General features: G+C 49.4%; 1 protein-coding gene across 2 annotated transcripts in view; it reads left to right on the top strand.

Moving 5' to 3' along the window:
• The window catches only part of SLC6A1 (solute carrier family 6 member 1), a 43,194-nt gene extending 31,943 nt beyond the window's left edge, over nt 1–11,251 (top strand). For both annotated transcript variants that reach the window (XM_041762126.1, XM_041762127.1), the window contains exons 8-16: nt 30–164; nt 389–492; nt 784–908; nt 2,286–2,398; nt 2,795–2,926; nt 4,539–4,641; nt 6,131–6,231; nt 6,962–7,129; nt 8,854–11,251. In XM_041762126.1, the coding sequence (XP_041618060.1) occupies nt 30–164; nt 389–492; nt 784–908; nt 2,286–2,398; nt 2,795–2,926; nt 4,539–4,641; nt 6,131–6,231; nt 6,962–7,129; nt 8,854–8,958 (1,086 nt within the window). In that variant the 3' untranslated portion in view covers nt 8,959–11,251. The remainder of the gene's footprint in view (nt 1–29; nt 165–388; nt 493–783; nt 909–2,285; nt 2,399–2,794; nt 2,927–4,538; nt 4,642–6,130; nt 6,232–6,961; nt 7,130–8,853) is intronic.
• The last annotated feature ends 1,094 nt before the right edge of the window (nt 11,252–12,345 follow it).

Genomic DNA, 12,345 nt, shown 5'->3' on the forward strand with positions numbered 1-12,345 from the left:
GGGGGCATCGTTGCCAACTTTCCTCCCAGGTGGTTTACTTCTCCGCCACCTATCCGTACATCATGCTGATCATCCTGTTCTTCCGTGGAGTGACGCTGCCTGGGGCCAAGGAGGGCATCCTCTTCTACATCACACCCAACTTCCGCAAGCTGTCCGACTCTGAGGTGAGTGACCTTCCCAGGTTCCCCAGCCCCCACTGGCTGAGTTAAGGGCACACCTGAGTCCTGAGCCACCACTTACCAGCTGTAGGGTAAGTCACGGTATGCCTCTAACCTCATATGTAAACTGAAGGGGCTGACAGGTACAGCTGGTTTCCACCTGCAAGAGGCCATGGGGCACTGTGGCTATGATTATAATTTTGACTGTTTTTTGTTCATTCTTCCTCCAGGTGTGGCTGGATGCAGCAACCCAGATCTTCTTCTCCTATGGACTGGGCCTGGGATCCCTGATCGCTCTTGGGAGCTATAACTCTTTCCACAACAATGTCTACAGGTGAGAGAGCCCAGGAGTCCCTTCCTTTCTGGCCACGCTCCCTGTAGGCCATGCCCCCGTGGCCTTTCTCCACTTTCAACTCCATTCCTGTCTAAGCCGATTCCTGTGGCCACTCCTTCCGGGTTCCAGTCCCTCCCTGGGATGGGGGGGGGCACCTGCCCTGCAGCCCTGCTCCCAGGCACCCTCTCCTGCCCCCGCCCCTTGTCCTTCGCCCACGCTCAGGGGTTCCTAGCTCCCCTGCTTGCCAGTGCCCCCCTCTCCCCGCACTGACGCCACCTTTCCTCTCTGCAGGGATTCCATCATCGTCTGCTGTATCAACTCGTGCACCAGCATGTTTGCGGGATTTGTCATCTTCTCCATCGTGGGCTTCATGGCCCATGTCACCAAGAGGTCCATTGCTGATGTGGCGGCATCAGGTCAGCGCCATACATTGGAGGGCCGGGGCTCCTGGGGTGGGAGGCGCTGACACCGGGCCTCTTTGGTCATCACCACCGTGGGCAGCAGCAGCGGGAGCCAGAGGACCAGCACGCAGAGGGAAGAGCCAGTAGGAAGGCCTAGAGTCAGGGATGAGTGCGGTGTGCTGGCTCCCTGGCACGGAGCATCACTATGTGCCAGGCCGAGCAGGGAGCGTTTCACATGGGCCATGTCCCTGAAACCTTCCCACGCGATGGAGTCCGTGCTTTTTTATTCCATTTACTAAGTGAGGAAACTGAGGCTCTTGGACCACGTTCAGCAAACTAGAAAGCTATAGAACTGGAGTTGAGCACGGACCTGGCTGACCAAAGAAAGCCCGGGCTCTTAATCGCCTGACCATACTGGCATTTTGACACAGTCCTGCCTTTTGCGGGGGGAAGACCCGACTCTCGCAACCCTGGGATAGAAACCTTGTTCCCACTCAGACATGCTCACCGCCACGACTGAGAGTCCCTAAATCTTTGCTTCTGTCTCACTTCCAAATGTGTTCCCACCAAGCAGGCTGTGCCCACTCGTGGTCATCGGTGCTGCAGGGTCCGAGGAGAACCCCAGCAACCCCTGCCTGCCTGCTTAGCCAAGAAAGCAGTGGGCATGAGGCACCCACTGCATGCACAGCAGAGTCCCTAAGGCTTGGGGAGACAACAGGACTTGTCCCTCTGCCATCCTGGAGAACTGAGCTGGTCATGTAGAAAGGAACTTTCTCCTACTGTTGTCCTCATCTTCTCTCCAAGGGCCAGCTCTTTCCTCTGGAATTCCCCAACCACCCCCTTTCCTAAGCCAGACCCAGGGAGGTTATGATTTCTTTTCTTCTCCTTCCAGGGTTTCCCCTGATCTCTTGACTAACCCCCACCCAGGCACTCAAACACCATATGTCCCGTACTGACCTCTTTAAGCCTTCTCCTTCCCTGGGCTCCCCACTGTGGCAAAGGGCGCCATCATCCCATACCCAGGCCAGCCCCGGCATCATCCTGGATGCTTCCTTCACCTTCACTCTGCAAACCAACTAATACCTGCCCATTCCACCTGCTAGGTGTCTCTCCGTCTGGCCCCCTCTCTGCCCCTGTACAGTCCCCACCACCAGCCAAGCCACCACAGTCCCTCATTTCATCTCAGCGGCACCCTGGCCTCTGGACCTGACCCTATTGCCCCCCCCCCCCCCGCCGCCACGAACACTGTATTTTCAGTGAAAGAGGAGCTTATAGCATTCACCCAAAAGGTTACCCCAAAGATAAAGCTGAGAAAGTGGGCAGTGTGCTGGGTATGCTGTGAATGCTCAGTACCTTTTATTTTCTTTTTCCTTTTTGTCCTTCTCTCCATAGGCCCTGGATTGGCATTCCTGGCATACCCGGAGGCAGTGACCCAGCTGCCCATCTCTCCCCTCTGGGCCATCCTCTTCTTCTCGATGCTGCTGATGCTGGGCATTGACAGCCAGGTGAGGACACCCTCCCTGGCACTTCGAGGAGCCCCTATCCAGCATTGTCAGTCTGGGAAGAAAGCAGAAAGAGGAGGCCATTGTCCATTGTCTTAGGCCCCCAGGAAGATAGCCAAGAGTTTCAGACCTCTGGACTGTTCCACCATGTGAGACTTCAGGGTGGATCAGCTCAGCCACCTTCCCCATTTTCCAGATGGCAAAACTGATGTCCAGAGGGGAGGGACTCTACCGAGGTCACAAAGAGGCAAAGGTGGAATCAGGCCTGGATCCCGGGGCTTCTCTGGCTCCGTTGTCCCAACAACGGCAGACCCCTTCCATCTTGCCCCAGAGAGTCAGGTTCTGGGTGGCTTGGGGCTGGGGTCTGCCGCACATGGCTGACCTTTGTCCACCTTGAAGTTCTGCACCGTGGAGGGCTTCATCACTGCCCTGGTGGATGAGTACCCCAGGCTCCTCCGCAACCGCAGGGAGCTCTTCATTGCTGCTGTCTGCATCGTCTCCTACCTGATTGGCCTCTCTAACATCACCCAGGTGAGTTCACTGGGCACCTGGTACGCCTCTAGTGCCATCTGCCCCAGGCCCACTTCCAGGTCCCCTCCACCCTAGCCTCACGCCATCCTACCCTATGTTCCTCAAGCACCATTTCTGTGCCAAGCCCTGCATACACAGCAGTGAGTCAGATAGGGACCCTGCCTTCAGGGTGCGAGGGTGGGAGATATGACATTGAACTAGAAGTGCTAAGACACAGCTGGAGAATACAGCCTGAGGCACCCAGAACTGCTTCCTGGAGGAGGGGATATGGGGACTGATTTTTTAAAAATGGACAAAAATTAGAGAGAGCCTGGGTGGCTGTTGGTTAAGCATCTGCCTTTGCTCAGGTCATGATCCCGTGGTCCTGGAATGGAGACCTATGTCCTTAGGCACCCTGCTCAGCCCGGTCTACTATTCCCTCTCCCTCTGCTCCTCCTGCTGCTTGTGTGCTCTCTCATAAACAAACAAACAAACAAACAAAATCTTTATAAGAAAAAATTAGAGAGTCAAGCTGGAATTAGGCCTTTGACATCGACACTGCCCCTTCTTCTTGCTCCCACTTTTCTTTTTCTATTGATATTAATAAGCAGTCGTCTCTGCATTCAAGGCTGTCCTGGTCTGGTCAGAAGGCATACACATACCTGATGCATTGTACAATAAATGTAAATGATCCTATAGCCATGAGCTCAGCCCTGTGAGTTTGCTTTATGATTCACAGAACTACCTCTGGATTCAAATACAGTTCATTTCCAGAACAAATTATTCCTCCATTATTGTTACTCACTATGGGCCTGTCATGACACTGGAGATTTAGCAGTTAACGTGACAGATGTAATATCTGCTCACTTACAGCTTATGCTTTGGTGGACAAGACTGACATACAAATTAGATAATTTCAGAGAGTTTTCAGTGCCATGAAGAAAAGAGGGCAGTGGGACAGGGAATGACCAGTGAGGGTAGGAGGGATGCTACTTCAGAGTAGTCAGGAGAGGGCCCCCTGAGGAAATGGCAGTTGAGCTAAGACTGAAATGATGAGGAAGAGACAACCAAGGGAAGATGGAGCTAGGGGATGAAAATATAGCAGGTGCAAAGGTCCTGAGGTATGCATGAGCTTGGTAAGTTTGAGGGGCAGAGGGAATGAGGGGATAGCTAGAGGGTACAGAAGCAGATCGTGCAGGAACGTACAGATCAAAGCCATTTGGATTTTCTTTTGTATTCTATTCTATTCCATTCTATTGTCTCAACTTCTTGATGTGTTATATTTATGTTCTTTGCAAACCATGGAAGGTTTTAAGCAGGGGAAAAACATAACTAATTTAACTTTGTGGAGAGATGGCTCTGATGACTAGTTCTTCTGTGAGTCTTCCAGCATTCCCAAAAATGAGGCATTCCTCTTCCTTAGACATTTTTCCCCCATTCCCAGGGAGTCGACGATCACACCCCCTTATAGTTACTAGGCCCTCAGTGCTTCTTTTAGTCTTCCTTCAAGCCTCCTCACTGCAGTGTTGTCTCACACCTACCTCGCCAGATTGCAAAGCCCACATTGGCTAGGAACTGAGTGCCCTGGGCCCTGGTGGGAAGTGGACCCCTCTCACTGCTTTTCCTCTTTTAGGGGGGCATCTATGTCTTCAAACTGTTTGATTACTATTCTGCTAGCGGCATGAGCCTGCTGTTCCTCGTGTTCTTCGAATGTGTCTCCATTTCCTGGTTTTACGGTGAGTGTCAACCCTCCTTCCACCTTCCCTCCCTGCCTCCTCCCTCCCTCATTCATTCATTCATTCATTCATTCAGTCCTTTCTTCAAACATCGTTCAAGATATACAGTGTGAAAACCAAGCCCTTTCTGTACATTGGTTGACAACTGATGCTTTAACAACCCTGTTGGGAACAGTACAGCCTACTTGTTCTGTGTATAAATACAATACAGCATTTTTCCATTACTCTTTTCACTACAAGACAGTACTGCAAATGTATTTTCTCTTCCTTAAGATTTTCCTAATAACACTTCTTTTCTCTAGCTTACTTTATTCTAAGAACACAGTACATAATACAGAGAACATACGAAATATGTATTGATCAGTTGTTTGTTATTGGTCAGGCTCCCAGTCAACAGTAGGCTACTGGTGCTTAAGTTTTTGGGGAGTCAGAAGCTACATGAGGATTTTCGACTGCATGGTGGGTTCAGCACCCCTAACTGCCACATTGTTCAAGGGTCGGCTGTATTCAGTCCTCACAACAATCTGATGAAGTTAGCAGAGGGGGTCCCGTGTTCAGGAGACACCGTAAGACAGGCTAAATAAATTCACTTAAAATGGGAGCCAAAATTTCTTCATAGATTGGGATAAGAGGGATTTTTATCTAGAAAAGCAAGACCAAAAGTACAAAAGAAAAAGTTCTAAAGTTAAATAGTTAACAAAAGTGGGGCCATGATTAAAGCATGCACTCCCTTAGAACAAAGAATGGAGGAAACGATGATTTTATTTGTTTACCTTGTGGACTGAGGTTCCAGACCCTGCTGCATGATGGTCAAAAGATCCTTCCCTGCACTTTGATTATCACAGTAAGGCAAAGTGTTCGAAATGTTTTTCTGGGTCCCTCTTAATCCTTGATTAAGGGTCCCTCTTAATCCTTGACTGTACTTTCTTCACCACCTGCCCCTCCTTGTCATCCCCACCACTTCGCTCTCAACTGGCTTAATGCTGTGAGATTCTCGCTGGTCGGGGGCTTTGTTCAGAATCCAAGGGATGTCGGATGTCAGTCTGGGAACTTCAAAACACCTGTGGCATTCTGCAAGATTTGTGGTTCTTTGCAGGCTATCAGCAGTCACTTATAGCATCAGATCAGCAGGGCTTTGAAGGAATGGCCTTGTCCACAGGGCTTTGAAGGAATGGCCAAGCTACCTGTTGGGTGGGAGGGACTTTGAGAGAGGTGAGGACATGCTTTATAAGCATATCCTTTTGTTGGTGGACATTTTCACATGTAGGTGCCTGGCTTTCTTCCTGACATAATCCACCTGCTGGGGGTTATTGAATGCTTAGATAGCGAGGCCCCCCCTAGAGTGTTAGCCCCATCTTACAAAGAGGCTCAAGCTCCTAGAGGTCAGGCGACTAATGGTCATTAGTCTAAGAAAGTGGCAGATTGAGACTTTGAGCCTGCAGTCCCCACAACTCATTCATACCTCCTGCTCTCGCTCCGAATGTCACAGGTGTCAACCGATTCTATGACAACATCCAAGAGATGGTTGGCTCCAGGCCCTGCATCTGGTGGAAACTCTGCTGGTCTTTCTTCACCCCAATCATTGTAGCGGTAAGGACAAGTCTTGACCAACCCCATTAGGATGAGACCAGACCAGGCCCTGGGGCGACTCAGGTCCAAAGAGAAACTTCTGGAGGCAGAGGCACCTATTTCCTAAAAATACTACTACATCCCATTTGCTGAGCCTCTACTTTGTGCCCTATACAGCACCAGACACATTACATAGTCCTCGCAAACCTCAGCAAAATAGGCATTCTTGCCTTCACTTTGCTGCTGAGGGACCCGGGTTCACCCTGCCAGCATCACCCGGCTAGTTGGTGCTGCATTCAAACCAGGCAGGCCTGATTCTGAAGCCCCAGCCATGGGCTCAGGAAGGCCTCTCATCCTCAGCATCCTTTATTCCCTCAGGCAGGAGGAAGCTGAGGCCTGAGCAGCCCTGGGGTGGCCACCCCAGGTCCTTGGGGTGGGGGCTAGGCCACTGGATTGGTCGTGTCCTGCACTCTGGCTTGCCAAGCTGATTAACTTGGAGGAATGGATGCCTTTTACTACTGATCCTCCCGGGGGTGGGGGGGGTCCCTTTCTCTATCCTATACAGAGATGTCTTATGTAGGAGCAGTGGCCTTCGGTGCAGGATTCCCACATGCTGGGCCCTTGTGAGGGTCTACCTCATGGCAAGGGAGATGGTCAGTGGATCTCTCAGCTTCAGGGTGTGGGAAGGGGCCTTGGTTGTCCAATCTGGGTGACTAACTGTGTCCCATTCCCTCTCCTCCACCATCCCCAGGGTGTGTTCATTTTCAGTGCTGTGCAGATGACTCCTCTCACCATGGGAAACTACGTTTTCCCCAAGTGGGGCCAGGGTGTGGGCTGGCTCATGGCTCTGTCTTCCATGGTCCTCATCCCTGGGTACATGGCCTACATGTTCCTCACCTTAAAGGGCTCCCTGAAGCAGGTAAGTCCCTTCTTCACCCTTCAGATTGCTAGTCCCTTTCCCCTACCCTTGTGGAGATCACAGTCTAGTTAGGAAACAGACAACTCCATTTCCAATGATAGCAGAATGTTGGAAGTGCCAACATGTGCCAATCATTCATGATTTGGGTAAACCGGGGAGATGGGCAAGCCCCGCCTGGATTGAGGAGGGTTAAAGACGGCTTCTTAAAAGAGGGGATAGCTAAGAAGAGGCCTACAGATGAGTCAGAGTTAAGAGTAGAAGCAGAAAGAATGTTCCTAGAAAGGGGGATGGGAAGCATGCGCAAAGGCCCGGGGGTATAAACAGCATTTGGCGAACTGAAGGGAGATCATTGTGGCTGGAGGGTAGAATGGAGAAGGATGCAGAGAGGGTGATAAGAGAAGAGGTTGGGGATGTAAGAAAGGCCAGATCATGAAAGGCTTTCAAAATTAAGACGAGAACTTTGGACTTTATCTTGAGGGTAATGGAACGCCTCAAGAGTTTGAAGCAGGCGAAGGGTGGGGTCAGTTGTACTGCGGACCTACTCTAGATCTCTTTTGTGAGCTTTATAAAGACAAAATGTGGTCTTACCCTCAAGGAGATGTGCCTGCTAGCACATTCTAGGTCCACACTCGCTCTTTGTTAAGTTATATCAAATTCTCAAGTGAAACAAGGCAGTGCTGGAGGTACCCAGGTGCTAGAGACATTGATGGATTAAGGGTAAGCTGAGAAGATTTCCCTGAGGAGGGGTGAATAATGAGATACTGAGGGCCACGGCTGGGAGGCCCCAGGATCAGTGCTTCTCAACCTTATTTCTACTAAGATGGACCTTCCAGACTAATCAGAACCAGAAGAGGGAGCTCTGTGGTCTGTGGTCTAAGGAAGACAGTGTAAGGGAGGCCCTTGGACCAGCCTCCTCCTTTTACAGAGAAACTGAGGTCAAGCGAGAAATCACTTCCCTACCCCTTATAGTAAGTTATTAGGAGAGCGGAGGCTTGCAGCCCTTTCTTCAAATCCAGGCCCAATGCTTTCATTTTCCACAATTCTGGAACTGTGAAAGACAGTCAGGTCTTGGAGTGAGAGAGAGGCAAACGCGGTGCATTTGAAGAGGGGTACACAGCCTGTGCAAAGGCCCGGGAGTGGGCACATCTGAAGACATGGTGCATTATCTGAAGGCACAGGATTTCAGGGAGTATGTGTAGAGAAGGTAGTGGGAGATTCATCCATTCAGGAAATCTGTATTGAGCACCTACTGTGTGCCAGACAGTGTTGTCAGTGCTAGAGACACAGCTGTGAGAAAAAATAGGCAAAAATCCCACCCTCATGGGGCTTACATTCTAGTAGAGGAAGACCAGCAATAGCAAACTAAAAACATGTTAGATAGGGATGACTATGGAGATAGAGTAGAAAGGGAGTGCTGAGTGAGGCCCTGCTGGGAAGGTAACATGGAGCCAAGACCTAGGAGGTAGAGATCGAACTGTGTCATGATCTGAAAGGAAGGATGGATCAGACACAGGGCACAGCAAGTGCAAAGGCCCTGGGCAGGTATGTGTTTGGCACATGTGAGGAGCAGCGAGGAGGCCAGAGAGTACAGAGGATGTGGGGACGAGGCCAGAGTCTGGGTGCGTTTTGAAGGCAGAGCAGGCCTTCCTGACTTGAAAAGAGGGTGGGGGAACGGAGAGGCCAGTATCCCTCCTCCCAGCCCAAATTCTCCCTGGTGCCCACAGCGCATCCAGGTCATGATCCAGCCCAGCGAAGACATCGTTCGCCCAGAGAACGGTCCGGAGCAGCCCCAGGCCAGTGGCTCAGCCAGCAAAGAGGCCTACATCTAGGGGTGTCTGGCGGCTTGCCGACCCGACACTCACCCCCCAACCTGGCTGAACATGACCACCACTTGATGTCTGAAGATACCGTCGATCTCAACCTACCTCGAGTGGCGAGTCCAGACACCATCACCATGCAAAGAGAGGGGAGGTGGGGGACAGTCACACTCCCGGTGGGCCCCGCCGTGGGCAAAGATACCCGATGGCTCCAGCACCTGCCGGCTGGTGACCTTTTGAATCCGGGCCCCATAAGCATCAAGCAATCAGCCTTCGTGACTGTGCAGTAGATCATTTTTATCCTGCCAGCGAGTGTGGTGCAGTGAGGCTCACACACTCGGGGCTTTTAGTCATATTCCTGACTGTTCTCTTACTGCCGAAACCCATGACTCTTACTCTCGGACTTTGCCGGAGTTTGGTTCCGTCGGAACGCTGCTCTGTACACACGCAAAGGGCATTTTGTATAATGGGGATTTCCAGGGAGAGCTCACCCTTCAGTAGCAGGGAGCCAGCGGAGCTCTTACTTTCATTTTTGTGTTTATCCTTCCCGAGGCAGCTTGACAAAACCACCCCCAAGGACCTCCATCAGTGTCCCCCCACCCCAAGCTGCGAGCTGAGCTGTGTCTCCAGCAATCTGCAGAGCATCCTCCCCGCCCCCTCCTAGCCAGGCCATGCTGACTGCACCTGGCCCAATAGCGATCATTCCAGACGGCCCAGCTCCCTCACTCCGTCCTTGGAAAACTGCCACAAGCACAATTGATTTTTTTTTATTGCCGTTCTGGGGGACCTAAGATTCCGCTGGGGAAATTCCCTAATCAGAAGCCCCAGTTTTTCTTAGGCTTGCCCCGTTTTGTGGAGCACAAATCAGGTGCGGAGGAAATCAAGGTGAAGGTTTCTCTGTCCTTGAGTCAAAATGGATGCAGTTATCTTTCCAGCTCCCCCTTCAGCTGTGTCCTCACTGCCGCCCCAGTCAAAAATGCTGCCTTCTTCGTTCATATTCCTCAGCGGGAATCCCCTCACTGCCACTAAATCTCCCCAGCCTACTAACTGAGGAGCTAGTGTTAATCCAGACCACCCCCACGCCCCCACCCCCTCAAAGTGCTTCCAAGATTAAACTGCTTCGTTGAGAGGTAGTATTTGTTTCTTTCCGGAACTGGGCTCCGTGGTGGTGGTGGTGGTGGTGGTGGTGGTGGTGGTGGTGGCGGCACATCAGGCAAAGACAGTTTCTTGCAAGCTCCAGTGACTCAGCGTTTCTCATTTGCCAGGAAGATGGGTTCCCATGTAGCAAATCGTATGTTGTGTCCCGTAGGTCCTTAGCTAGTTAGCTCACAAACTGTGTTTTACAACTAATCCTTAATAATTATGGTAAATAACTGTGACTGTGGGTTTTTTAATCTCTTGTCATTCTCATCCGACAGTGACCAGCATACCCGTTCTTGCAATAAGGTATTACCCTCAGAATATTAAGCACATTCTTGTAGAGAAACAAAAAGTACATGTACACATATAAAGGCACACACATATACATTCATCCTCCCGTGTGGTATATAGGGTCTTATCTGGTATCGTTTAGGAAATCTCAAACCTTTTCCTGAGGTCATCTGTAAAATAGTCTCATTGCTAAGGCATCCCAAATGCCAACTGGTGAATCCATGATCAAAATGCATATGTGTTGTTAAATTATAGGGTTTAGAATGAAAGGAACCCTTCACTGTGTCTCATGGTCCCACCCCCCCCATCCTGTGTGAATTCCTTTAGATTAAGGGCAGGAAAACTTCTGACTTTCTCTTTGTTCTTCAATGTGAAACTAAGGCCGAGTCTTTCTAAGACAAATGCAGTGTACTTAATGTTTGTATGCAAATCTAATTGAGATGTTTGGCAAGAAATCCCCTAACTGATTTCCATCCAAACCTACTTATAGAGCACAATATTACGTGTCGTACAATTCCAGTGAGAACTGTGAATATGTGTACCTTTTTTTAGAATTTGCCCTGGGGGAAAAGATATTGTATTATCATATATGCTTTTTTTGCAATAAGGGTTTATTCTCAGAACACCAAGTAAATCTATCTCTATATAAAAAAAATATATGTAATATATACATATTCAAACTATATACAGAGCCTGTTTTAAAAAAATTACAGTATTATTTAGAAAAATTATCTGTTCTATGGACCAAATGTAAAATATTTATAAATGAAGATGCATTTTAAATGTCTATAAATGGTGTCATAACTAGAGCACGGGCGTTATGTACGTTTCTAAGAATTTAGAGGAAAAATAATAAAGGTTCTATGATATACAATGTCAGACCTTCAATTCTTTGAGCTGGGGGCACAATAGTTTCTTTCATTGGAACAACACTGCATACACACAGAACCATTTTTTCCCCAAGAGAGAGAGAGATTTGGGCTCAAATATCCAGCAAGAGGGACGCCTGGGTGGCTCAGTGGCTGAGCGTCTGCCTTTGGCTCAGATCATGATCCCAGGGTCCCGGGATCAAGTCCCACATCGGGCTCCCTGAATGGAGCCTGCTTCTCCCTCTGCCTGTGTCCCTGCCTCTCTCTGTCTGTCTCTCATGAATAAATAAATAAAATCTCATAAAAAAAAACAACAACAACAGCAAGATACAGCTTGAGTTTGCCAAAAGTCCTGGAATGATAAATAAAAAAACAACTCTGAGCTACATAAAGGAGCTGTTTTCACTGTGAAGCAGGGCTGTGAGAGGTCACAACTCCGTTCAAACGAGAACCTGCTTCCAGTGCAGAAAAAGGCAGTGGTGCTCGAAGAAATGCTCAGCACCCAAGGACCCCTAGCCTGTGCTTTTCTGCTTCCCCCTTCTAGCCAACCACTCACTGAAAATGATGGCATAGAAGGAAAGGGAAAGCTACCGAACCCCATACTTTCCCCGAGCATCAGTAAGTGGAAGTAGTGAGTATTGGCAAAATGTGCACGTCTCAAGAAGTGAAATTGAAACAACTTAGTCTTGTGCAGGTCTCTTCTGTTTGGGAGAGAACAGAATACACGTGCATGTATTCCATTTTTGAAATGCATATTGTGTAATTCACATAAGAATTACGTGCTCCTATATTGGCATTTGCATAGTATACAGGTGAACAATAAAATGTATGGTGAAGATTTAGATTTTAAATTTTCCTTTACTTAGAACGACATTAAACAGCAAATTTAAAAATGCCGTGACCAACCGAGAGAAAGACCGTGGAAGGAAAGAAAAGCCTTATATTTCAGTACCTTTATCAGCACTTCTTCCTCACTTGCTGAACAAGGGGTCCTGTGTTTGCCGTTTGCACTGGATCCTGCAACCAAAGGAACTGCTCTGGGGAATCATCTAGGGAAGGCCATCGCCTGCACAGAGCTTCTGACTCTGGATGTGGGGTG

This window comes from Vulpes lagopus, chromosome 7, assembly GCF_018345385.1.
Source record: "Vulpes lagopus strain Blue_001 chromosome 7, ASM1834538v1, whole genome shotgun sequence".
Taxonomy (NCBI): Eukaryota; Metazoa; Chordata; class Mammalia; order Carnivora; family Canidae; genus Vulpes; species Vulpes lagopus.